The sequence below is a fragment of the Oryzias melastigma genome, unplaced genomic scaffold (genome assembly GCF_002922805.2).
Source record: "Oryzias melastigma strain HK-1 unplaced genomic scaffold, ASM292280v2 sc00311, whole genome shotgun sequence".
NCBI lineage: Eukaryota > Metazoa > Chordata > Actinopteri > Beloniformes > Adrianichthyidae > Oryzias > Oryzias melastigma.
In genome coordinates, this window is record NW_023416919.1 from 11,743 (window position 1) to 38,106 (window position 26,364).

Below are 26,364 nucleotides of genomic sequence, written 5' to 3' on the forward strand. Positions count from 1 at the left end.
CTACATGCTAGCTGTTTTGCTAACTAAATTTTTTTTAGGCTAAAATGGCATTAAGCTAATATTTTAGCTAACTATCAGGTTCAGTTTTTTTCAGCTATCAGCTTCAACATATTTAGTTATCAATTTCAGCATCTTCATCCATCAGCACTAGCATTTTCAGCGGCCAAATTCAGCTTACAGCATTCACACTAGCATTATCACAGGTAATGCTATATATCTAATTCATAATTATGTTAAAAAGTTACAGTTTTAAAAATTAAAAAAAAAATTAAGTTTTAGAGTTTTCAATAAATGTTTATCCTGAGGTGCCTAAGGTGTGTCGAAATCGAAAATATAAACAAAAAACGTTTTTATTACACATGAAACAAATCTGATGAATTTTCTTTTCCAGGTATAATTTTATATTTAAAATTTTAGCTGTTCATTGTCCAATAAAGGAAATTCTTTAAAACATTAATAGGAAGTCTTATCATTGAGCAAAACCCTAATAATTTTAGCTTTTACATTTACATTTTTTCTGTCATCATCTTGTTCTTTTTCCTTTGCTGAAAGCAGCTTTTTTAGCCTGGTCTAAGTTCTGCCGTTACTCAAACTCATTACCCATCTGTGTCCTCATCCCATCAACCTGACCCTCTCATTTGTCACTCTCACCGCCTGTCAGCGCCTTCACCGAGGCCACCACCCTGTTCTCTCGTCAGTCCACCCTGGAGGACATAGACGGGCCTCTGGAGAGGATTCCTAAGACCAGCGAGCGTGCCAGGCCCACGCTGAGGAAAATGAGCAGGCTGGACATGTCCAATTCATCATTGGACAGCGGCAGCTTCATTTCCAGGTGTCTGGGCTCTGCTGCACCATGTGCATGCCTGCTTCCCTCACATTACACGTCACGCCTGTTTACATCTGGTTCATGTTTGTCCTGCACAAATCCAACTCAAATCATCCAAAGATCAATAGTTTAAACGTCTTTTTTCATGTATTCCACAAACATGGATTGAATTTCCAGCTTGATGAACTTTCTGAAACGGCTTTTGTTGTTTGTTTTTAGTGAAGCAACCCAGTGCCTGGTTCTCTCCTCCAGACAAGGCACCGCAGACACCATAGAAGAAGAGGACGACGAGCAGGAGCACAGCAAGACCAAGAAGCAGGTTTCCTTTGAGGCTCAAGAGTTTGACGAGAGTCCCAGTGCAGAGGGGGAACCTGTGAGTGAGGGACAGCCCGCACAAACGGAGGAGGAAGAGGAGGAGGGCCAGGAAGACTTGATGGGTGAAGACGAGCTGCAGGAGGAAGAGGTACCTCTGGATAAGGACGAAGAGAAGGCTGCATGGGAGTCCTTCAGTCCAGATGAGGGTCCTTCCACAAAGCTGGAGGAGGAAGAAAAAGAAGAGGAGGCAGATTCTGCCCCCTCCGGACAAGAGAATGTCTTCATCAGTGAGAGTGAAGACGGAGGAAGAACACAGGACTTCATGGAGACGCAGGGGCAGGAAGTTGTTCTTTACACCCCGGATACAGACGCCTCCAAAACGTCCGATGCCGACGTTCCTCCTAGCTACAGCAAGGCGGTGAGCTTTGACCGCCTGGATGTCAGTGACGATGAAAGCGACACGTACAGGAAGAGGCGCATGTTGATGACCTCCGACAGCCGCTCTGACAGCAGATCAGACATCATGCTGCCGTCCATGACCACTGAGCTGACGGCCAGTGAGCTGCTGCTCAACAAGTAAGTGCAGAAACCGAGCTCTGCAGGGAGGAGTTTTTTTTTATGGTATCATGAAACAATTCAGTTCCTTTTATCCCATCCTGTCCTTATCCTGTCAGTAGGGATGTAACGGTTCAGTCAAGCCATGATTTGATTCACATTTTTAAAGTCATGGTTTCCATTTTTTTCAGATTTTTTTTTTTCCCTCAACACAATGAATTAAAGGTATTTTACAGCCAAGTATGTTTTATTTTTGTCCCTTACATCAAACTGTCTGTTTTTCAACTAATAGAAAGGATTTAATACAAATAAACAATTATACATAATACTGAAATGATCACAAATCCTTTCATACACACTCACAGGTGTGCCCACACACCCACAGGTGTGCCCACACACCCACAGGTGTGCCCACACACCCACAGGTGTGCCCACACACCCACAGGTGTGCCCACATTCTCGCAAGCACCTAACATTCACAGCAAGCCTGCATGAAGAAATGTCATCTGCTCTGCCTTTTTTCTAAATTCAGGCACAGGCCGAGACAAATTGATTTTTTTAATTTTCTGCATAGATAAACATGTTGACAAGTTCTAATCATTTTTTAACCGATTCACGAAGAATCGTTACATCGTTATCTACCAGGCTATTTTCTTCAAGCTAATTTCCCCGAGATTTCTCTTAAAAGATTTGTATTTATTTACATTTCTTACTGTTTGAGATTTTTCTGTAACCCTTTAACCCCTGAGGCTTTGCCAGTGGCACTTGAACACAAAATCTTCAACATACTGTAACTTTACAGACGTTAAGACTAATAACTAATTTCCAGCAGATTCTGAAGGAGAAAAGCGGCGTGCGCCGAACACTGGAGTTCTGGTGTTCAAGGGTTGAACTACACAGTCATTTTTGAAGCATTTTACAAATTTTTAACACTTTTTATGACAATATGTGACATCTACAGAAAAACTGTTGGTACATTAAAGGTACATTCATCTCTTTTACATTTTTTGTTATATATTTCCATCTTGGTTCATAACATAACACGTTATTTTTTATGTTAAGCATTTAGAGGCAACATTGATATGTAGAAAATGTCATTTATTGTTATTATCTCCACCCACCATTATTGTCATAATGTAATTTATTACAAAAACTATGTTTTCCACTGACCTGAACCCTACCTTCACTTTAAAGCAGCTGGGATTGGCTCCAACCACCCCATGACCCTGAACAGGGTCAAGCAGGAATAGCAGATGGATGTTTTCTTTTCTACATTTGACTTGATTAATGTTGTGGATAATCTGAATAGGAGCCCAGAGGTTGGATAATAGACGCTCCAAGAATGTAATGAATAAACTGAAACATAGAATTCTGAGTAAACCATGACTAAATGAACTGCGTGCAGCTTCAGAACCAAAGACACCTGAAGATCTGACACTAAGCAGCTGAACATGGGCCTTACATTCACTGAATGAACTGAAAGCAGATGTATGTAGTGATTAGTAACTGAAACTGATGTACAGGAAGGAAACGCAAAGACCACTGCTTTCGCTGGCTGGGATAGGCTCCAGCAACCCTGTGACCTAGAAAGAAATAATTAGATTTTAAAGATGGATGAAATTCTAAGAAAACTTAAACAAACTAAATGTTGGAAAATAAAGATGTCTTGTGCTTTTACACATTTCCAAAAAGTGTCTAGAACTGGGGTGGGCAAACCACAGCCCAGGGGCCGTTCAACTACATAATCTGGCCCGCCAAGCTGGAATCAATTATATTGACAATCCTGAATAATGTTTTGTTTTTCCCCATAGATGGTGCACAACAAATAAGTCAGTCATTTTTCAAACACCACTTTCTTTAAAGGGTAACCAAACAGGGAAGTTGGAGGATGACTCCACCCACAGCCGAAATGTATGAATCCAGGATTACTGAGAAATGTGTGAGCAGATCATCTCGCTTTGGGGCTCTTTATAGTGAGGAATGAACTGTAAAATACACTTAAAAGCTCAAAAGGTTGTTTTTTCATGGTTTGACCAATCACGAAATTCATCTGTAATACCTCGTTTCAACTTGTAGGGGGCAGCACACAGACGGTTTTTGACTATATTGTCATGAATTGAACAAGTTTAATTTAATTTGTCAAAAGTTTGACAATGACCAACAGACAGCACTTTTAAAGCCCCATTTATAGATGTCAGCAGCCAAAAAAGTTGATTTAGGGTTTGGTTACCCTTTAAAAAAGCATTTTTCCCTGAAGGATATCACCTCTTTGGTAAAACTGGCTCTAAAATGGGAGCAACAGCTGGAGTTTTGAAATAAAAACTCCAAAACGTTCAGTTTTAGAATTTATATATTTATTTTTGTTCAGATTTTATGCCATTTCTTATGAGTTAGATTACCAAAACACGCATCTGCTCCTGGTCTGCCCCTTTTGTCAACGTTTAGAACTCTTTGTGGCCCCCAGTCAGAAAGTTTGCCCATCCCTGGTCTAGAATGTTCAGTGTGGGTAGAACAAAGGCTTGACTGTCACGTTTGTCTTTGCAGGATGTTCTATGATGAGGAGCTGGAACAGTCGGATAATTTCTACCAAAACCAGCCTCTGATCCTGCAGTTTAGCTACGCTCTCTACAACATGCTGGTGGCGCACTCTGAATTCGTGTGCTTCCTGGTCATCATCATCAACCACATGGTGTCGGCCTCATGTTTGAGTCTGGTTCTTCCCGTCACCATCTTCCTGTGGGCCATGCTGTCCGTGCCTCGGCCCAGCAAGCGCTACTGGATGACTGCTATCATCTACACTGAGGTACTTTGAGATGCTAGAAATTCATTTTGTAAAAAGATCAAAGTTTGACCTTGAACATAAAAAATAATTTGGTTATAGAAGAGAATATAGACATATATCCAGTAAGAAAGGAAAGTGGAATAAAGCTATAACAAAAGGGGCGGTTTCTAATGTTTGCAGATACCAGTTAGAAGCTGAGTCACACTGACTCAGGGAGACTGACGTTATGATCTGGTTCAAAAACTTAACTCTGTGCCCTCAGTATTTATGTGTGTCTCAAAGAAGGGTTTGGTGAAAATGAGTTGTTGAACATCAAGTTTTATTCTTGCCACTCAAAAAATATTGGTGTCAACAAGTCAAAGGTGCACCTTTTTCAACCCTTTAACACCGGAGCTCCAGTGTTTATGTTCTTAGATTAACTGTAACTTTTCAACCATTAACATGATCATTTCAGTAGATTCTGAAAGAAAAAAGCAGCTCGGCTGCTGGACTTACCATTTTAATGGTTGAAAAGGCACATTATGCTAAAGATTTTGTGTTTAAGTGTCACTGACACCTCAGGGGTTAAAGGGGTTATTTACTTTGGGGTAATTTATTTTGTATTATTCTCAGTTCTTTAATCGGAAATTTATTAGGTAGAAATAGGCGTGTCAATTCATGCTAGGGCTGCCACAATTAGTCGACTAATCCACTTTTAAAGTGGTCGACAACAAATTTAATAGCTGATTAGTCATTACTTATATTATATGGAGTCAGAGCGTAGTAAAGTTGAAAGTTATAATGGCATTCTGCTAGATTTTTTTTTTATATTTTGGCATTTATTAAGGTTTTTAGGCTATTTTGTAATTTAGTTAATATTTTAGCTGCATACTAGCTATTTTGGGTAATTTAGGCTTTTTTGTTTTTTTGGCTAATTTGGATTTTGGCTAATATTTCAGCTGCATGCTAGCTGTTTTGGCTTTTTTCTGTTTTTAGGCTAATTTGGAGTTTAGCTATTATTTTAGCTGGCTATCCACTTCAGCGATTTCAGCTATCAACTTCAGCATTTTTAGTCATCAATTTCAGCATCTTCAGCTATCAGCACTAGCATCATCAGTAGGCAATTTCCGCTTGGAGCATTCATACTAGCATTAACACAGGTATCTAGTTTTTAGTTAGTTTAAAGCTAATGATGGTTAAGATTTGTGCTTTGCATCCAGTTTGCTCATGATCTGACTAGTCAACTATTGAAATAATTGTTTGTGGCAGCACTAGTTCATGCAGGTATTTGTTTTGAACCCTTTGTCTTCAAAAATCATATTAAACTAATCCAACTTCCTAATTTAATGTAAAGACAACCTCTAGATTTCCAGAAATAAGCATTGTTGCAAGAATTGCTGATCGATTTCAGGCTGTTCTTCTCTGATCAATGATCAAACAAAATAAATATTTACAGAATAACACAAAAATCAAACTTGGTTTGTGAGAGATGGTCATAAAGTTAATCTTCTGTTACTGATCTGATATCATTAATATTGTGAGCCATGTATGGTGTATCGCGAGGTACTCAATGATTCCCAGCCTTATTATATACATTATGAACACCAACTATATTATTTTTTATGTCATTTTGGAAGCAGTTTATATTTTTTTTCCCAAGTAATTACAAGAATGACATATTTTTTTCTTTAAAGATTGTCCCAACTTCTTGAAGGTAAAGTAACTCTGACCGTACTTCTCCAACAGGTCACCATCGTCATCAAGTACTTCTGCCAGTTTGGCTTCTTCCCCCACAACAAGAACGTGTTAAATAAAAATTCGCCTTACAATGCTGCCAACATCATCGGGGTGGAGAAAAAGGATGGCTATGTCCTCTATGACCTGATCCAGTTACTGGCTCTTTTCTTCCACAGATCCATCCTGAAGGTGAACACAGTCACACAATAAAACACAATACGTCACCGCTAAATGAACACTCGCCTGATTTTCAGCATTTATAGAAAACTATACTGCTCATAAAAATTAACGGAACACTTTTTTTATTGGGCCTGGCATGAATTGAATGAAACCTGTTTGATAATTTTCTTGTTGGTTAATCAGCTGAGGGCCCCGTTAAACAATTTCAGCTGTTTTGGTGTTCATGAATTAACAACAGGTGCACTTCAGTGGCAACATTTAGAAAACCCTCCAAACAGGACTGGTGTTACATGTGGAGGTCATTTCAAGTTTCTCCCTCTTGATCTTTTTTGGCTGGTTTTCCACTCGTGCTGATTTTGGCTTGATAATTATCTCTACTGGCAGTAGGAGGAGATTTCTTAACCCTACAGAAGTTGCACAGGTTCTGGGAGAGCTGGACAGGGCCGTAGAAGGTCCTCAACCCCTCAGGACCGATACCCGCTCCTTTGTGCAAGGCGGAACAGGCTGAGCACTACTCGTGCCCTACAGAATGACCTCCAGAGGGCCACTGGTGTGAATGTCTCTACCCAAACAATCAGGAACAGACTTCATGAAGGTGGCCTGAGGGCCCCACGTCCTGTAGTGGGCCCTGTGCTCACTGCCCAGCACCGTGGAGCTCCACTGGCATTTGCTCAAGAACACCAGAATTGGCAAGTCCGCCACTGGCGCCCTGTACTTTTCACAGACGAGAGCAGGTTCACCCTGAGCACCTGTGATAGACGTGAAAGAGTCTGGAGAAGACAAGCAGAATGTTATGCTGCCTGCAACGTGGTTCAACATGACAGGTTTGGTGGTGGGTCAGTGATGGTCTGGGGAGGCATATCCATGGAGAGACGCACAGACCTCTACTGCCTAGGACATGGTGCTCTGACTGCCATAAGGTATCCAGATGAAATCCTTGAACCCATTGTCAGACCCTACGCTGGAGCAGTAGGTCCTGGTTTCCTCCTAATGCACAACAATGCCCGGCCTCACGTGGCAAAAGTATCCAGGCAGTACCTGGAGGATGAAGGAACTGAAACAATTGAATGGTCTTCACGATCCTCTGACTTAAACCCAATAGAACATCTCTGGGACAGGTTGTTCCTCAGACTCCACTGGTGCCAACCTATAACCACCATGAGCAATGCGGGGTTCAGGGTCTTACCTAAGGACACTTTGACACATGGTTGGGTAGAGCAGGAACCAAACCTGGGATCTTCTGATTAGATGTCGACCGCTTTACCTCTGCACCACGGCGGCCCATATTGTGTTTTGTTTTGTTTAATCCAAGCAATGACCTGTCAATCAAAAGTCATGAAACTGGAATGAGAAGGAGTACCTCCAACTCCAGAGCCGTGTCTCTTACCTGAAGAAGGTAGACGTCTCTTTCAGGGTTGAAGTTAATGGATAGTGGTTCACACTTGAATGGCTTATCTGCTTATTGACCCTCTCGTTCATCCAAACATAAGCCCTGTTGGGGACAAGCCCTGATTGAGTGACACCCCCCACCCCCACCCCCGCACACACACACATACACACACACACACACACACCCGCGCCTGCAGTTCCAAACAGGAAGTACCTGGTGGCTCCAAGAAGCTGAAATCCCATAGACTTATTTAGAGAAATAGACAGTCATTATGCGTCATTCTATTGGTCAGAATAACCATTCTTTCTTCCATTTTTTTTTACCACGCTCTTGATAATCCTCTTTTTTCTACATTTTCTCTCACGCAAGTTATTCAAGTTATCGACTAACCAATCGGATGTCTCGGTAAACTCATGTGGTTCTTGCTGGCCCCCACCATGTGATTGACAGATTCATTTGAGCCAATGTAAGGGGTGTGGCCTTCCAACAAGTTTACTCATGATTGGCGAGAGAATTTGCCATAGAAATATTGACCTGATACTGACCAATCACAGCGTACTAACATAGTCTGGCTCCAAATGGTGGCATCCGTATCGTGGAAAAATGGCGACTAAATTGGCTCCATTTTGCTGGACCGGAAAGTTTCCTACACACTTGCTAAGTCCAGATCTCTTATACCGTCAATGGGACAACCACCAAATGAACTTATTGTAGTGTCAGTAACATTCATGGCTGGTGAGGCACTGATGTCGTCAATCAGATATCCTCTACAGAGCAGCTTATTCACCATTTGATTGACAACACTTAAAATGTATTGTTTAAAATTTAATTTCAGTTTTTTTCTTCTGTTTAAACCTGTAGCATAGAAAACAAATCACAAAGATTGTTATAATTAACTTTTACTTATGAATGAAGTCAGTGCGCTTCTCCTTCTAAAGAAACATGAATAATCAGTTTGTAGAAGTCTTCTTTTTCTTTTTTCAGTGTTAAACGTCTCTCTGTCTCCATGGAGATCACTACCAGTGACGTGTCTAAACATTTTCTTGAGTTTAGGGGTTTAAAAACAAAATCCTCCATTTAGAAATGTATGCTACACAATATGAAAGAATAACTCGACGGCTCTTGACTTGCTACTGCTAATTCTATTATTCTTTAGCCGTGGAGTCACATTCTCTGGGCTCACCAGCGCCCTCTGCCTTGTGGCATGTGTACCGCGGTGCGACAGGTGGACTGTCTGCCGCACCGAGTGTGTTTTAAATTGCATTTTTAGCAGATAAAAAGACTGAATGAGCCACAAACTGGCACCAGTGTAATCAGACAGAAGGCGAGAGATTAGAAAAATAGGTCATTTTAAAACAAAGCGTCTTTTATGATGATAGAAAGACCGAAACAATTCATTGCATGCGTCAGCTGCAGCTACAGTCAGGTTGTGCGGTGATGGGGAGGCGGGGCTACAGCTGCCTCACCCAGCGCTGTTTGGCGGATTTGAACAGAAAACTTGTACATTTGCTGCTTTTTAACAAAGAAACGTTGAAAAAGGTAATCATAGAAAAGACATGTCTAAAAATATAACATTTGGTTTTTAATTTTAAAACTTATATTCATTTTATGTAATTTATGCATTTTTTTAAGCTATATTTTGCTGGTGAGGCTCCCCTGACTGCATGTCACTGGTCTGCATCCAGTTCAGTTTGAATGGGATGTGATCCAAAACCTTCCCAGCATCAGTCTCTGTAACTGCCTCCTGCTGTCTGTGTTCCCAGTGCCACGGCCTGTGGGACGAGGATGACCCCAAAGAGAGGAAGGAAGCCGCTCGGCAGAGTCAGTCTGAGTACGAGGAGAAAGAGAAGTCTGTGAGGGAGAACGAGTCTGAGCCTTCCTCACCCCTATCCAACAAGAGGAGAGGCTCCACTAACACCATGAAGTCCTTCAACTCTGGGACCTCCATGGACTCTGAAACCTTTCAGCTGCACTGTCAGCAGTACCAGACCTACCAGAGGCGCAAGAGCTCCAGCGCAGGCTCACATGTTTCCCATCGATCTCACCTGTCCTCTGCAAGATCCAAGAGAGGTGAGAGCTTGTTCCTGTTCACCGACTTGGACTCAAAGATACGTCTAGTCCAGAGGTCTGCAACCTTCAACACTGAAAGAGCCATTTGGTCCAGTTTCTTACAGATTCAAATCCACATTAGTCCTACCTTATCATTCAGAAACAAACACAATATTTATGTTTTTGTGATATTTAAAAATCATTTAAAAATGTAGATTTGATTTTGGTGCCCCACCATTATTTTTATCATTTTACTTAAAAATGTAAACAACATTGAAACAAACTCAAAACTTAAAAAAACAACTTTTTATTCTCATTTTTAAGATGTGAGGCACAAAACACTTAATTCTAGACCATTTTTAATTGTTTTAAACTGCATTTGTTTAAAATATTAAGCACTTTAGAGTAATTTACCAAAATATAAGAATTGTGGAGACTTTTATTTAACTAACGTGACAATAAAAACCCAAATTTAAGAACATTTCTACAGAATTTACATGAGATCATGTTGCTCTGTGGTTTGACATATTAAAAAATCGAAACAGAAATGTCAAAATCGAAATAACTAATTGATCCTTTATTTAAATCATTAGCCTTTTTCTTTAGAACTACAGAGCCCCAATAAGGAGATGAAATGAGGCTCCGGAGCCGCAGGTTGCAGACCCTTAGTCTAGTCTTTGTGCTTTCAGCATGACGTAAAAAGCTGGATTTGTACAAAAATGTTAGTGTGAATGATTCACTGTCTTTTCATGGACCATTAACCACCCAAAATGTAAATGGTTTCCACAGGAAGTACCACTTCCCACAGCAGCAGCCACAAGGAGGGCAGCCAGGCCAGCGTCCACCAGAAGACCCGTAAACAGATGATCATAGAGAAGCTGAGGGAGCAGCTCTTCAAGGCCAAAGCTTTTGTTATAAAGCGGTATGACGAGGCATCAGAATGGCTGAGAGAGTCTATTTCGGTGTCGGCTTGACTCCTCCCACGGCGGCTCATGAGCCTCGCGCGAGGGGTCAATGATGAGAACAGTGGCGAGATCTTTAGAATGACGTTCCCGTCAGGCCAAGCGGTGGCATTTTTCTAAGTGCTGCCATGAACTTGTTACTGTCCTTAATGTGATCACAGAGCGGCTTCTGGACAGTAAGTGAAGCTCGACTCTCTTGTGGTTTTCTGACTAATAGCATCATGTTTGGTCCGTACTTCTGCATTAACCCCATCACCAATCAAATGGCAGCTAAATGCACTTCCATAGTGGGGTGGAAAAAAACATTTTTAGTACTTGAACCCTGAATAAGATCAAGTTCTCTCTGCAGGTTTCTGGAGATCTATCTTCCCATGAAGCAGTTCTTCTATAACCTGATCCATCCGGAGTACAGTGCTGTCACAGACGTCTACGTGCTGATGTTCCTCGCCGACACTGTGGACTTTATCATCATTGTCTTTGGGTTCTGGGCCTTTGGTGTAGGTTTTTGAGTTACATTTAAAGAAAAATAGTTCAGACATTTGTGCCAAATATGTAACTTTTATGTTTATTTTTGACAACTTTCGTAGAAACACTCAACAGCAGACATCACCTCATCTCTATCAGAAGACCAGGTTCCTGGACCCTTCCTGGTCATGGTTCTGATCCAGTTTGGCACCATGGTGGTGGACAGGGCCCTGTACCTCAGAAAAACCGTGCTGGGCAAAGTCATCTTCCAGGTCTTCCTGGTCTTTGGGATCCACTTTTGGATGTTCTTTATCCTGCCACACATCACAGAAAAGTGAGGACTTTACCAATTCTATTTATGGCTTATGAAGCGTTTAAAGTTACTATAGTAACCTGAGGTATGTTGAGTCATAAACAGATTCCTCACTATTGTAGTCCACTCTGTTGCACAACTGTTAATGTGTGTTTATAGATATGTTTCATGCAGAGATTTTTAATAACTTCTCAATTACAGGAACTTTTCAAAGAAAGCTCTCAATTTTATTTGACTAAAATAGCTCAAATATAGTTTAACCTGTTTAAAAGTGTGTGTTTGGAAATAATAGTTTTAAGTGTTACATACCTGCAAAGACAGAAGCATAGAGGAGCAGCATTAATGCTGGAGAAAGTCAGTGTTGCATGAGCCTCACCTGTTCATGGTTGAGGTTTTGCCAGACAAAGTTTAAAGGGTAACCAAAGAGTCTGACTCCACCCACAGCCGAAATGAGAAAATCCAGACAGAGGGGGGGGCTTGGGGGCTGGACTGTTATCATTACTGGAGCTGCAGATCATGATGTCAGACTTCTTAAAGCTTACAATCAGAAAATTAGACTGTAATACTCCAATTTAACCTGCAGGGGGCAGCATACAGACAGTTTTTGACTATATTTTCAAGAACTAAACAAGTTTATTTTAATTTATCAAAAAATTGGCAATGACCAACAGACAGCAATTTTAAAGCCCCATTTGTAGAGATCAGCAGATAAAAAAAAAATGACTCAGGGTTTGGTTACCCTTTAACGTGTTAGTCACAGAAATGCATGGATGCATTTCCAAGGCCTCATATACAACACGCTGTGCTTTTAGACGGTCCCTCCAGAATTTCGTGATAGTGCAATCTCAACTATTAACTCAAATTAAAGCAAACCCCGCCATTTTGTTGCACACCCTGGAACTTTGTTTTCACCGCAACTTTACTGCAGTTCTGACCAATCTACCGTGACAAAAGTGATAGGTGACGACGCAGCTTCACGACTGTTTTCTGACTACTTCCAGGGAGCTGTGCTCTTTTTTATTAACTCTTTGTCTTTTAATTCACTGAACGCTTACTTCTTTACGTGTTTGCGCTGAGCGGAATCGCGGGCGCTCAGGGCGGGGTTTGCGCTGAGTAGCTACAGCACATCATGAACCGAGTATGAGAGATAGACAGAGAGACCCTGGAAATCTGGAACCATTTCTCTTTAATCATACAAAGGAAGAATTTACAGGAAAATAATTCAGCATAGAACCGCCTCTACAACGGTAGAGACACCTGAGAGAATTTGATCCAACACGAGCAGATCATTACTGAAAGAAGTAACCAGATCTGCTCCTCAAAGCTTACCTTCATACCACAACCTCACCAGTGATGCTCTTGAAATAGATAAAGAGGAAGATTCTGTGGAGAGCAAGAAGATCTGAGGATTTATCTGCTCATAGAATGTTTAACTCAATTTACAAATATTTGGGTTATTGTGAGCAGGGAGGAGCAAAAGTTAATTTGGGGTTCAAGTAAAGTGACAGTACAAACAACATTGTAAATGGTGATGGTGAAGTGTGTTCCTAGTGCACATGTCACAGTTAAAAGAATTGGGATAAAAGAATGTGAAGTTTAGTAAATAATAAACATTTTTTAGGCACTTTTCAAAAAATCGACATTAAAAAACATCACAACTTTTGTCGCAACTTTTCACAAAAGCTTCTGCAACATCAGTCATTTTAGGCCGCAACAATCATAAATATCTGCTGTGAAATCCTGGAGGATCTGATTAGATCAGCTTTAGATCTGATGAGCTGCAGTGCTGCTGCTAAACCACAGACATTTACAGAAGAAATATCAAGAAGTGAATGAAGTTTGGAACCAACACAGAGTTCCTGCTGGGTCTTAAAAAGTCTTGAAATCCTTGAATTTGAGATTTAGAACATTTGGAAATAAATTATTTTTAAAAGAATTTTAAAAAGTCATAAATTTTGATCATAAAAAATGTCGTAGTTTAAAACTTTTTCATTTGACTTTTCTGGTCTAAAGTTTAATATTTTTTAACTACGCTTTGTAAGTAAAGCGCGTTTATCAACACGCTGCCAACAGTTGACTTAAAAAAAAGAAAAAAGAACAAAAAGAGGCGGCGGGGGAGATGGGGTGTTCAAAGACTGAAATTTGAACCGTAATTCATTACGTTACTCCATTGCTGACAAGGATTTGGTTTTTTTCTTCGTCCATAGGGCTGGGAATTAGGCAGAGAAATTGGTCTTAACTCTTCATTTGCAAGGTCTTAAAAAGTCTTAAATGTTACTTGAAGAAACGTGTAGGAATCCTGCAAGAGTTAAGCTCATGATCTATTGGCTTCAGCTTCATAAACCACATTTGGACCCACTTTTCTCCTGAAACATTGAGCCTTCCAGACCGTCTGCACTTCACTTTGATACCAAGCTGAGGTGGTTTTGCCTTAAAACTATTATAAATGGTGAAAACTATTGAAGAGGAATGTGAACATTGACCTGGGTTTGCTCCGCCCACCTCAATAACATTCCAGAAGTGGGCGGGACAAAGTAAAGGGAGTTTTATTATTCTCTAATGGGTCCGTCCTTCCTCCGATCAATAAACATTCCCATGGTAACGGAGACATTCAAACCTTCATCTCATCAAAATACCTAATAAAAAAATTCCTCCGCTCCCATCACGATGGCTTCTCTGTTCACAGGCGATTCAACGAAAACACGGTGGCTCAGATGTGGTATTTTGTCAAGTGCATCTACTTCGGGCTGTCAGCCTATCAGATCCGCTGCGGTTATCCCACCCGTGTGCTGGGGAACTTCCTCACCAAGAGCTACAATTATGTCAACCTGTTTCTGTTTCAAGGGTAAGTTCCATTGAAAAGGCTAAATAGGTTCCAGCTGGACAAACAGACCCAACGCCCAGACCCCTACGGGACGGCCGCGGCTCCAGCTGCTCAGCTCAACCCAATCCTTCAGAATAACAAGAACAGATTTAGGCTGTTGAGCTCTAAATGTTGGCGTCACATATTTTCCAACAAAAACAACTTCTATTTGTCTTTTCATTGCATATTTAGACTTGAATATTTTAAATCCTCAAGATTCATTTTAGAGTAATTAATAAATCTTAGAGTAAAATTAAAAAGCTGGTTTTGTATTGTTGGACTCTTCTATAATCTTTTTTTTTTTAATATTGTCATTATTTATCATTTTTATTCTGATTTTTATCTTTTTATTTAAATATCATTTTAAATATAAAAATGTGCTAAATTTAAGAAAAAAGTTATTTGTTCTCCTAAACAGCAGCTTGTCTCGTGTGTTTAAAGGAAGATGAATTCATCTGATTTAAAAAAAAAATAATAATCTGTGATTCTACTATATATGTAAAAAATCACCATAAACTGCTGTAGAGCAGGGGTCCCCAAACTACGGCCCGCGGGCCGGATCAGGCCCGCCTCCACATTTGGCCCGGCCCCCCACACACTATCAGAAACGCAGATGGAGAACCTCATAGAACGTGAGTTCGTGTTCCACCCTTCTGCAGTAGGAACTATGATGGAGAGGATGAACTATTTATTGTTTGATAGTGATTCACTTTTTCTTTATTTCTTTATTATTATTATTATTTTTTAGGATTTACGATTTTTTGACGTCCATAGCTCTTCAGCTCTTAAAATATTCAGCTCTTTTTATGTTAGCTTTTTCAACTGTTGTGACGGTTCCTAAGGGTTTCTAAGCTATTTCGGGGTTTAGCAACTGTATTAACCTTATGTTAGCTGTTTTGGATAATTTAGACATTTTACCATTTTTTTAGGCTAATTTGGCATTTAGCTAATATTTTAGCTAGCTATCAGCTTCAGCGTTTTCAGCTATTAGCTTTAGCCATTTCAGTTATCAACTTTAGCTTTTTAGCTATTAGCTTCAGGGTTTTTAGTTATCAATTTCAGCATCTTCAGCGGCAACATTCAGCTTAAATCATTTACACTAATATTATTACAGGTAATGCTATATATCTAGTTCTTAAAATGTTTTGGTATTATTTTTTTCTTTGAAGATTACATGTTGTTCACCTTTTGCCTTAGGGGTCGCCACAGCGAAACAGTACCAATTGTTTCCCATCAGTGATTTGTGATCAGTGAGTCTTTACGCCGGATGCCCTTCCTGATACAACCCTGTACTTGAGGGGCACAGGGACCCAGTTAGGCAGCGGCGTCAAGGGTCTTGACTAAGGACCCAATTTGGATGGAGATCAGTGGACAACTGTAAATATTTAGGCTGTGATTGTTAGACTTTCTCTGTTAGCCTACAAACCGACCACATCAGAGAAGAAAACAGTTACTGTGTGTGGCCCTCACAAGAAGACATTTGGGGACCCCTGCTGTAGAGTATTGGACAGACAGATGAACGGGAGTTGAATCATTTTTTAAACTTTTTAAGATGCTTTTTCTCTTTAGATAAAATTGAATTAGGATTTTCTGATCTAAGGCTTCAGCCTAAAATGTGACTCAAAGTTCATGTGTGGGTTTCAGTTTCCGCCTGGTTCCTTTCCTAACGGAGCTGCGTGCGGTGATGGACTGGGTTTGGACCGACACCTCGCTGTCTCTGTCCAGCTGGATCTGTGTGGAGGACATCTACGCTCACATCTTCATCCTCAAATGCTGGAGGGAGTCCGAGAAGGTCCTGTCGTGTGATGTGACACTTTGACTCAAAGGAGACTCTCAAAACAGTCTCAAAAGTCCTGAAGTCACGTTCTTCTAACCACTCCAGACACCAAGAACATGTCCAGTCAAGACCGGTAACACCAACCTTTTCATTTTTCCTGTTCTCAGAGATATCCTCAGCCACGAGGACAGAAGAAGAAGAAGGTGGTGAAGTACGGCATGGGAGGAATGATTGTGGTCCTGCTGATCTGCATCGTCTGGTTTCCACTCCTCTTCATGTCCCTCGTGAAGTCTGTAGCCGGGGTCGTCAACGCCCCGTTGGATGTGTCCATCACAATCACACTAGCTGGCTTTCAGGTAATGGGTCTACGGAGAGAAGAAAGTATCACCGCGATGTGTGCGTGCGTGATTCCTGATTTGTGCTTAATTTGGATGTGTGCGTGTGTAATTCTTGATTTGTGCATAACTTTGAGGAAGGTAGAAAAGCGCAATACAAGTATACGCTGCTTTGAACTTCAATTGTGAATAATATCTAGTGAAAGTTGACATTTTCTAACTTTCTGAAACAGATATGTCTGATAATTAATATAATAAAGTCTAAACAAGCTTTTTAAAACCCTTATCCCTTTTAGAAATAAAAATAAAATGATTCCCCAGAGGGGTGCCTCTCTGCAGCCCCTCCCCTGCAGCTGCCTCTGACACGGGGGTCTATCCCAAGTGCAGGTCACCAGTCACGGGGATAGCAGGTCAGAGTCGACCAGTGGGCTGATCGAGCCTCTCCACCCTGTGGGTGTTTAGAAGGGTCTTGCGCTGTTATTGGCGCATTCTGCCGCCGCAGAGAGGGAGTAGACCACGCCGCCACCTTATATGCAGTCAACGCATAGAGTTCTGGTTGGCAAATGCAGCTTTTGCAGGCAGCGGCTTCGATCTGCGGGATTTTAGAAGGGTCCGGCTCCGACCTGCTGTCCCCGTGACTGTGACCAGCGCGTGGGAAAGAGCCCCGTGTCGGAGGCGCTGTCAAGGAAGCAGCTGCAGAGAGGAAACGATCAGTTCTGGGAAATATTTTTATTTTTAAAAGGGATATAATATATGTAATATATATATATATATTTATATATTCGCATGCACAAATCCTAATTACGCACAAATCAAGAATACACAGACACAAATTAAGAATTAAGCTGGTACAAATCCTGATATACGCACAAATCAAGAATTACCCACACAAGAAATCAAAAATACGCACACACAAATCTTAATTTATGTTAAAAATTAAGAATACGCATGCATAAGTCTTAATTTATGCACACACAAATTAAGAATACTTGCACACAAATCCTAATTTACGCACAAATCAAAAATACACGGACACAAATCAAGAATTATGCACGCACAAATCCTAATATACACACAAATCAAGAAAACGCTCACACAAACTGGAGTGAGTCTATTTTTCTCTCCATATGGCTTTCCTCATCTCACCAGATCATTTTAGTGTTCTTGCAGGATCTGAAAAGTCTGGTTTTCCTTGAAATTCTTGACCAAACAGTCTGTGAATTTTCTCTGATAACTATGACTGGATGGTGAGGACTGAAGCGGTGTGTGTCTTCACAGCCCATCTTCACCATGAGCGCTCAGCAGAAACAGCTGTGGGATGTGACCAAAGCAGAGTTTGACGATTTCACAGCGGTTATCTCTAAAAATCAGTCTGATGAATCCAAAAAAACAGTAAGTACTCTGTGCTCCCTGTCTTAGAGAATTGTATTATGACTTTGGAGCAAACATTTAACTAAAAATTTGGACATGCCTCAAACTGAGGCGTGTCCACTGAAGGGGCCGTAAAGCAACTCTGCAACCGGTTATCAAAAAATAAATCATTATTATCATTTTACATTTTAGAAAGCTCTGGCTAAAACACCAAGTTCATCCAAAAGTCATTTGATTTTGATCTGTTCAGGTTCTTTAATGCAACCTTTTATGTTGTGGACAGATGGCCATTCAGTTTCTGGAGAACTACACTCCAGAAGATCTGATCATCGCTGAGCTGAAGGGCAGCTCCAACTCCCTGTGGACCATCAGCCCCCCCAGCAGAGACAACCTGATCGACATGTTGAAATCCGAAGAAGAATTCCCCGTCACCGTGACCTGGTCCATTCAAAGGTCTCCATTTACACAGAGCTATGTTTGCACCACATATGCTACAGCATCAAAAAAACATTGATTTGTAATATTATATTTTAGTTTATTTTTTAACCCTTTAACACCAGAGCTCCAGTGTTTGTATTTTGATTTACTGTAATTTTTTATTGTTGTTACAGTTGAGCCGCTTTTCTCCTCCACAATCTACTGGAATTACACTGATCGTGTTAACTAGCGGTTAAAGATTTTCTGTTTAATTTATGTTTAAAAATGAAACATAAAAAAAAACATTTGTCGTCCACAAACGAAAACCGAAAAACATTTCCAGCATAAAGGAAATTTATTTTGTAATAAGTTTACACCAGTAAGCGATAGAAATGAATGTTTCCTAAACTTTAATTGAATGTAGCTCATTGACAATGACTCCTGACCAGTTAAAAACCATTCCAATTCTTCTTAAAAAGTGTCTCCAGCTTCATATGAAGTTTATTTAGGAACGTAACCTGGGTTTAGACCGTCGTGAGACAGGTTAGTTTTATTTTGTTTTGCTCAATGATGAAGCAAAACTAAGCTTTGTTTTCCAATGGAGAAAGTAAACTGCATCCACTGCTGTCGGTTACAGACTGAATGACTGGCCGCGAGAAAAAATATGTTGAGGTGAATGCTGTTGCATCTTCTGAGTTTTGTTGCCTCCACCAAACACACATTCAAACATGGGATCTGCTCGACCTTTGAGAGTCAAATCACACTCTTACATCAAGCCTGCATGGAAAAATGTCATCTGCTCTGCATTTTTTCTAAATTTAGGCACTTGCCGAGACTAACCGATTTTTACAATTTTCTGCACTGATGAAAATGTTGACTAGTCTGAATCATTTTTTTTTTTTACCAATTCACTAAGAATTTTTACATCCTTAATATTTTTTTGCTTATGTCTAACTAACCTTAGAACCACAAAAAGTGCCGTAAGCCTTTTTTTCGTGTTTCTGCTTAGTCTCTGATAAAAAATAAATAAATAAATAAAAAATAAATAAAAAATTAGTCCACTTTGAAACAAAATGATTCAAACAATGCATATTTACTTGTGAAGTATGAATTTCTAAACCTTTGACTGGAAAACCTTTTTGCTTGCAGAAATCTCAGCCTTGGTGCAGAAGCTGAGACGGCGTATGGAAAAAACGTGAAAGTTTTAAATCAAGAAACTAAGCAGAACCTCATACTGCTTCTAAAAGGAGCAGCAAATGCTACCAATGCTAATGTGTGAGTATGACATGCTTTGCTACTCAGCTATTGCTTTACAGGCTAATATGAAAAAGATTTTACTTTTTCTGTTTTTCTTTTCCAATGTGGAGAAAAAAGTCAGTGCATTGACCACTTTTCTTCTGTGCAGGACCTTAACAGAACTCATTCCTCGCTATATTCGTGCCCCCAGTAAATCCGACGCCACATCTGTGGAACAACTGGGTACGAAGCATTTCAAATCCAAAATTTATTTATTTGAAATCCCTGTTTTAAGTTAATACATTTTCCTTTTTGTGGCAGTAGAATGCGCAAAAAGGTTTTAAAACGAGCTTAAATTGTGTATTTGATCTTTCTTACAGGGGACGTAATGATTGACATCCACCTGACCATGCAGCGAGCTCAGAATGAGTCGGGTCAGGCGCAGGAGTGGTGGATCGTTAACCAGAGGGAGCCCAGCATCATTCGTAAAATCAGCCGGAAAACCGAGGCAGGCCTGGAGATCTACGTGTTCAGCGACCAAGTCAGCCCGCCCAGTTTGGGCTTTCTGGCAGGATACGGGTACATTCTGATCTTAGAAAATGACATTAAAAATAAATCTTTTCAAAAAGTAAAGCTTTAAACCAAAAATGCATTATCTAAAAATCAAGTATTTATAGCCACTAAATGTGCATATGAGTTTACAAGATGCAAAGTAAGAAAAAGAAAAGTCAAATTTGGTATTTCTCTTTCTTGCACTTTTAATAAATACCTAAAGCATCACAGGTGATGCTTAAACACAAAATCTTTACAATACTGAAACTTTTCAACCGTTACCCCAGCAAGGCCAGGTGGGTCCCATATGGTTAAAAAAGGGCCGAAAATGTATGTTTGTGCACAGTTTTTGTGGTGACCTCACCTGTGTTTGCCCACAATGGCTTAAGTGGACACTCAGTGAGTTAGCTTGCTACGCTAGCCAGCTGCTCGGTAGACAGTGAAGCTTGCTAGCACAGTACAGGAGAAGTCATTAGCTAAATAAAGCGGAACTCGCTAACTCGATAAAGCGGAGTTCACTAGCTGGATAAAGCAGGGCTCGCTAGCTCTCTACAGCTGAGGTCGCTAGCTTAATAAAGTGGGGCTCGCTAGCTCTCTACAGCTGAGGTCGCTAGCTTAATAAAGTGGGGCTCACTAGCTCTCTACAGGGGAGCTTGCTAGCTCTCCACAGCGGAGCTCGTTAGCTTAATAAAGTGGAGCTTGCTAGCTCACTACAGTGGAGCTCACTCGCTAGCTTAATAAAGTGGGGCTCGCTAGCTCTCTAAAGTGGAGGTCGCTAGCTCTCCACAGTGGAGCTTGCTAGCTCTCTACAGCAGAGGTCCCTAGCTTAATAAAGTGGGGCACGCTAGCTCTCTACAGCGGAGCTTGCTAGCTTAATAAAGTGGAGCTCGCTAGCTCACTACAGTGGAGCTCACTCGCTAGCTTAATAAAGTGGGGCTCGCTAGCTTAATAAAGTGGAGCTCGCTAGCTCTCTACAGTGGAGCTCGCTAGCTTAATAAATTGGAGCTCACTAGCTCTCTACAGTGGAGTTCGCTAGCTTAATAAAGCGGAGCTTGCTAGCTTAATAAAGTGGAGCTCGCTAGCTCTCTACAGTGGAGCTCGCTAGCTTAATAAATTGGAGCTGACTAGCTCTCTACAGTGGAGTTCGCTAGCTTAATAAAGCGGAGATCGCTAGCTTAATAAAGTGGAGCTCGCTAGCTCTCTACAGTGGAGCTCGCTAGCTTAATAAAGTGGAGCTCACTAGCTCTCTACAGCGGAGCTTGCTAGCTTAATAAAGTGGAGCTCGCTAGCTCACTACAGTGGAGCTCACTCGCTAAGTTAATAAAGTGGAGCTCGCTAGCTTAATAAAGTGGAGCTCACTAGCTCTCTACAGTGGAGTTCGCTAGCTTAATAAAGCAGAGCTCGCTAGCTTAATAAAGTGAAGCTCGCTAGCTTAATAAAGTGGAGCTCACTAGCTCTCTACAGTGGAGTTCGCTAGCTTAATAAAGCGGAGCTCACTAGCTTAATAAAGTGAAGCTCGCTAGCTCTCTACAGTGGAGCTTTTTAGCTTAATAAAGTGGAGCTTGCTAGCTCACTACAGTGGAGCTCACTCGCTAAGTTAATAAAGTGGAGCTCGCTAACTTAATAAAGTGGAGCTCACTAGCTCTCTACAGTGGAGTTCGCTAGCTTAATAAAGCAGAGCTCGCTAGCTTAATAAAGTGAAGCTCGCTAGCTTAATAAAGTGGAGCTCGCTAGCTTAATAAAGTGGAGCTCGCTAGCTTAATAAAGTGGAGCTCGCTAGCACACTACAGTGGAGCTCACTCGCTAGCTTAATAAAGTGGAGCTCGCTAGCTTAATAAAGTGGAGCTCACTAGCTCTCTACAGTGGAGTTCGCTAGCTTAATAAAGCGGAGCTCGCTACCTTAATAAAGTGGAGCTCGCTAGCTCTCTCTACAGTGGAGCTCGCTAGCTTAATAAAGTGGAGCTCACTAGCTCTCTACAGTGGAGTTTGCTAGCTCTCTACAGTGGAGTTCTCTAGCTTAATAAAGCGGAGCTCGCTAGCTTAATAAAGTTGAGCTCGCTAGCTCTCTACAGTGGAGCTTGCTAGCTTAATAAAGTGGAGCTCGCTAGCTCACTACAGGGGAGCTCACTCGCTAGCTTAATAAAGTGGAGCTCGCTAGCTTAATAAAGTGGAGCTCACTAGCTCTCTACAGTGGAGCTCGCTAGCATAATAAATTGGAGCTCGCTAGCTCTCTACAGCAGAGCTCGCTAGCTCCCTACAGTGGAGCTCGCTAGCTTTCTACAGCGGAGCTCGCTAGCTTAATAAAGTGGAGCTCGATAAACTGGAGTTCCCTAGCTCTCTACAGTGGAGCTCGCTAGCTCTCTAAAGTGGAGGTCGCTAGCTCTCCACAGCGGAGCTTGCTAGCTCTCTACAGCAGAGGTCGCTAGCTTAATAAAGTGGGGCACACTAGCTCTCTACAGCGGAGCTTGCTAGCTCTCTACAGCTGAGCTCGCTAGCTTAATAAAGTGGAGCTCGCTAGCTCACTACAGTGGAGCTCACTCGCTAGCTTAATAAAGTGGGGCTCGCTAGCTCTCTACAGCTTAGCTCGCTAGCTCTCTACAGCGGAGCTCACTAGCATAATAAAGTAGAGCTCGCTAGGTCTCTACAGTGGAGCTCACTAGCTTAATAAAGTGTAGCACACTAGCTTGATAAAGCAGAGCTTGCTAGCTTGCTACACTGTTTTCGACCCCGGCGCTGGCTCTCCTGCCACGCACCTCAGATTGTCGAGCCGGCTCTGCCTTTCCTGCTGCGCACCTGCGGTTGTCGACCTGGCGCTGGCTGTCTTGCCGCAGTCCTTTGGTTATCGACGCCGGCTGTGGATCTTCTGCCGCGCACCTCCAGTTATCAACACTGGCGATGGCTTCTCTGGCCGCGCTCCTCCGGCTGTTAACCCAAGCACTGGCTCTCCTGCCGTATGTCCGGGCACACCCCTGCTGTGTTGAATTCTGCTCTTATGAGGTGGCTCGTACAGGGGCTCCTCAAAACACTAAGAATAAAAAACAGCACTCAAAACTATGATTGAGTATATCCTACAGATCTGAAGCTGTTCTTAAGGCACCAACTAATTTGATTTAGATTTTTCTTTTGTTCTTTCACTCACAGCAGCTTATTGAATTATTAAAAATAAAGGATCATTAGTTCCCTTTTAAAGCATTCTTTCTTTGGAGTGATTCCTGGAGCTGCTGTCCTGTCATTCCTCTTGACCTCTCTTTTGTTTATGTCCCATCAGAAATGACTTTCATCTCCTTTCTCTTCCTGCCCCGCAGCATCATGGGTCTGTACGCCTCTGTTGTCCTGGTCATCGGAAAGTTTGTGCGAGAGTTCTTCAGCGGCATTTCCCACAACATCATGTTTGAGGAGCTGCCGAACGTGGACCGCATCCTGAAGCTCTGCACGGACATTTTCCTGGTCCGAGAGACGGGGGAGTTGGACCTGGAGGAGGACATGTACTCCAAACTCATCTTCCTCTATCGCTCACCAGAGACTATGATCAAGTGGACGCGGGAAAAAACTCAGTGACGGCAGTACAGTCATGAACAGGTCGAGCTGCAGATGTTTTGATGGTCCGAGCCTCTCTGCAATGGAAGAGGACGGAGAACCGAGCTCGTCCTCGGCTGAGCTCACAGTCAGTGATACAGTGTTAACTCCACGTGGAGGAACCATCCTTTGAGTTTAAACCTGGTATTTTTTTTTACCAGTAGGAGACAGTGACTGTCACGTTTTTGAGACTTTTGCACAACTTTGCAGTTGCTTTATTTATCTGACAAGAGTTTGGCCTCAGGAGGTTAAAAAAGGCCGATTTTGTGGAGTTGGAGAAGTCCTTTCCCTGTCGGAGGGCAGACCTCGGATCCTCCTCAGTGCTCGTCACGCCTGCCTCTTACATGTTTACAGTGGTGTGGTGGTAGGTTGTGAGGTAAGGAGCGGCCGCAGCTTCACCCCTCAAGGGCTTCCCCGTGACAAGAACATGAGCACAAGCTTAGAGTTTCTCAAACTGGAACGCTCGGGACGGTGCAATACTCCGAGGTTTGGACGGATGGGAGCAGAGCAAAGGACTTTAGTGACCAAGAAACAATAACACAAAACAACTTTTTTTTTTTAAAAGCATTCAAAAATTGAAAAGAATTGTCAGTCAACTTTGCCTTACTTTGTTTATATGAGAACTAAAAGTCAAGGACTACACAACTTTCTCAGGAAGAGCTGTTTTCACAAATACTCATGGTATGTGCTGTATGTTACCTGTGTAGGCTTCAATAGACTTTAAAGAAAATGAAACGGAAGACAAAACCAGAACTACTACAATGGCATGATTTATATTGTTCAGATGGATTGATGTCAGGTACATTTGCTGCACAGAGACAGAGATGTGGTTTTCCCTGCAGAGAAAAACATCCAACATCTCCGTCAACTGCAGGCTGGATGGAGGTGCGACCAACAATGTGCATGGAGTGGGAGCCTCATCCACTTCACCTGACCTCGCTGTCTTTATCCCCCTCACACAACAAGCCCCCACCCGAAGCTGTGTACCCAGTCGTGAAGGAAGAAGCACCCCCCCAGAAAGGGCTGAAACGGGGAGTCGTTTGGTCCAAACTATGCATCAGAAGACATTGAAGCATGAGTGATAAACCACATTATTGCCATGATTTACTTTCACTTCATCTATATAGGGGTTACACTGAGGTAGAAGTTTGAAATGTGAATTGTTCCTGTCTGTTATGGAGAACTGGTGTGATGGAGGTGCAGGGAAGTGCAAATAAAGAGTCTGAAAAAGGTTTCTAGATCTCCTCTTAAACGGTTGTTGACAATATTATTTGTTTTTTGCACATTTGTTCAAAAAAAGTCTCCAGAGCAGGACCTGGGGAATTCCAGCCCAACCGGGATGTGCTTGCTCTGCAATCTTAACCGCCTGGCCTCCTGTCCTAAAGCTCCACACTGTCCCACGATGATCCACTTTGACCAGGATATTAAAACCACACAAAGACCCAGGTGTGATTTCACAAATGCTTCTTCAGCAAAACGTACCCAGGATTCACAAACAAAACAACAGCGTCTGCTAAAATCAAAACTCTTGAATAACTATTGTAGCTGTAGTGGAAGTAGTAGTCATAGTAGTAGTAATAGTCGAAGTTATAATAATAGTAGTAATAATAGTAGTAGTTGTTGTTGCAGCAGCAGCAGCAGCAGTAGTAGTCGTAGTAGTAGTAGTAAAAGTAGTAGTACCCTATTTTCAGGAGTATAAGTCAGTTTTTTTTTTGTTTTTGACGGGGTGCTACTTGTACTCAGGAGAAACTTATTTGTGTGTTTTTTTTTCTTTTTTAGACATCAATAGGCTCATATATTAATTTTCCTGCTTGTCTTTGTTTCCCCTAACAACCACTAGAAGGCGCTGCATGTGAGTATAAGTGTTTGCTACGGACAGCAGCAGAAGAAGAGTGATCCAGAACAAACATGGAAGAGAATCTGATTGTTTTCCTCTTAAACTTTGATATTTTTCTTATACAGATCAAAAGAGCAATTCTTGTATTTATTTATTTTTTAGCTAAACTGGACTTGATGGATTTGTTCTGAAACATCAGACTTTCTCCTAAAAGTGCAACTTGTACTCCAGAGCGACTTATGTAAGGTTTTCTTCTTCCTGAAGAAAGACATTTTTTGATCTTACGACTTGAACTCTGGAGAATACAGTAGTAGTAGTAGTAGTAGTAGTAGTAGAAGTAGTATTTCAATTCAATTTTATTTATATAGCCCGACATCACAAAAACAATTGCCTCGTTTAGCTTCATGTAATTTTACAGAAGCAGGTCGGTCATAAAATATAAACAATGGCTAATGATGTATTTACATTTATATCGAATATTACTGAATTCTTTTTTTAACATTTTAACTTTTTTTGGTCTTCTCATTTGGTAATCAAGGCTTCAAGTTCTCCCATTAGTGTGGAAAATATACACAACCTCACAAAGACCGTCATCCTGGGAATGTGCAGACAGAAACACAGCTGCAGCTTAATGGAAGACTGAAAATGTTGAAAACCTTCAGTGCAAACATGCAGTTTAGTCCAGAAAATGTGCTTAACTACACATAGAGGGACAGAAAAGTATTCAACCAGCCACCATTTGTGCAAGTTCTCCCACCTAAGATGAGAGAGGCCTTTAAATTTCATCATAGGTTTACCTGAACTATGAGAGACAATATGAGGAAAATAAATCCAGAAAATCACATGA

The 26,364-nt window shown here is 41.4% G+C and overlaps 1 protein-coding gene across 1 annotated transcript in view; it reads left to right on the forward strand.

Annotated features, from left to right (window-relative positions):
- The window catches only part of LOC112141444 (piezo-type mechanosensitive ion channel component 2), a gene marked incomplete in the record, with an annotated part of 35,083 nt that extends 10,171 nt beyond the window's left edge, over positions 1–24,912 (forward strand). The window contains 17 exon segments of the mRNA XM_024264579.2: positions 662–832; positions 1,046–1,717; positions 4,241–4,499; positions 6,204–6,383; positions 9,528–9,834; positions 10,603–10,735; positions 11,125–11,272; positions 11,363–11,574; positions 14,240–14,398; positions 16,061–16,208; positions 16,361–16,549; positions 17,807–17,920; positions 18,183–18,352; positions 19,466–19,591; positions 19,722–19,795; positions 19,933–20,131; positions 23,410–24,912. Of these exon segments, the coding sequence (XP_024120347.2) occupies positions 662–832; positions 1,046–1,717; positions 4,241–4,499; positions 6,204–6,383; positions 9,528–9,834; positions 10,603–10,735; positions 11,125–11,272; positions 11,363–11,574; positions 14,240–14,398; positions 16,061–16,208; positions 16,361–16,549; positions 17,807–17,920; positions 18,183–18,352; positions 19,466–19,591; positions 19,722–19,795; positions 19,933–20,131; positions 23,410–23,662 (3,514 nt within the window).
- Positions 24,913–26,364: the final 1,452 nt, after the last annotated feature.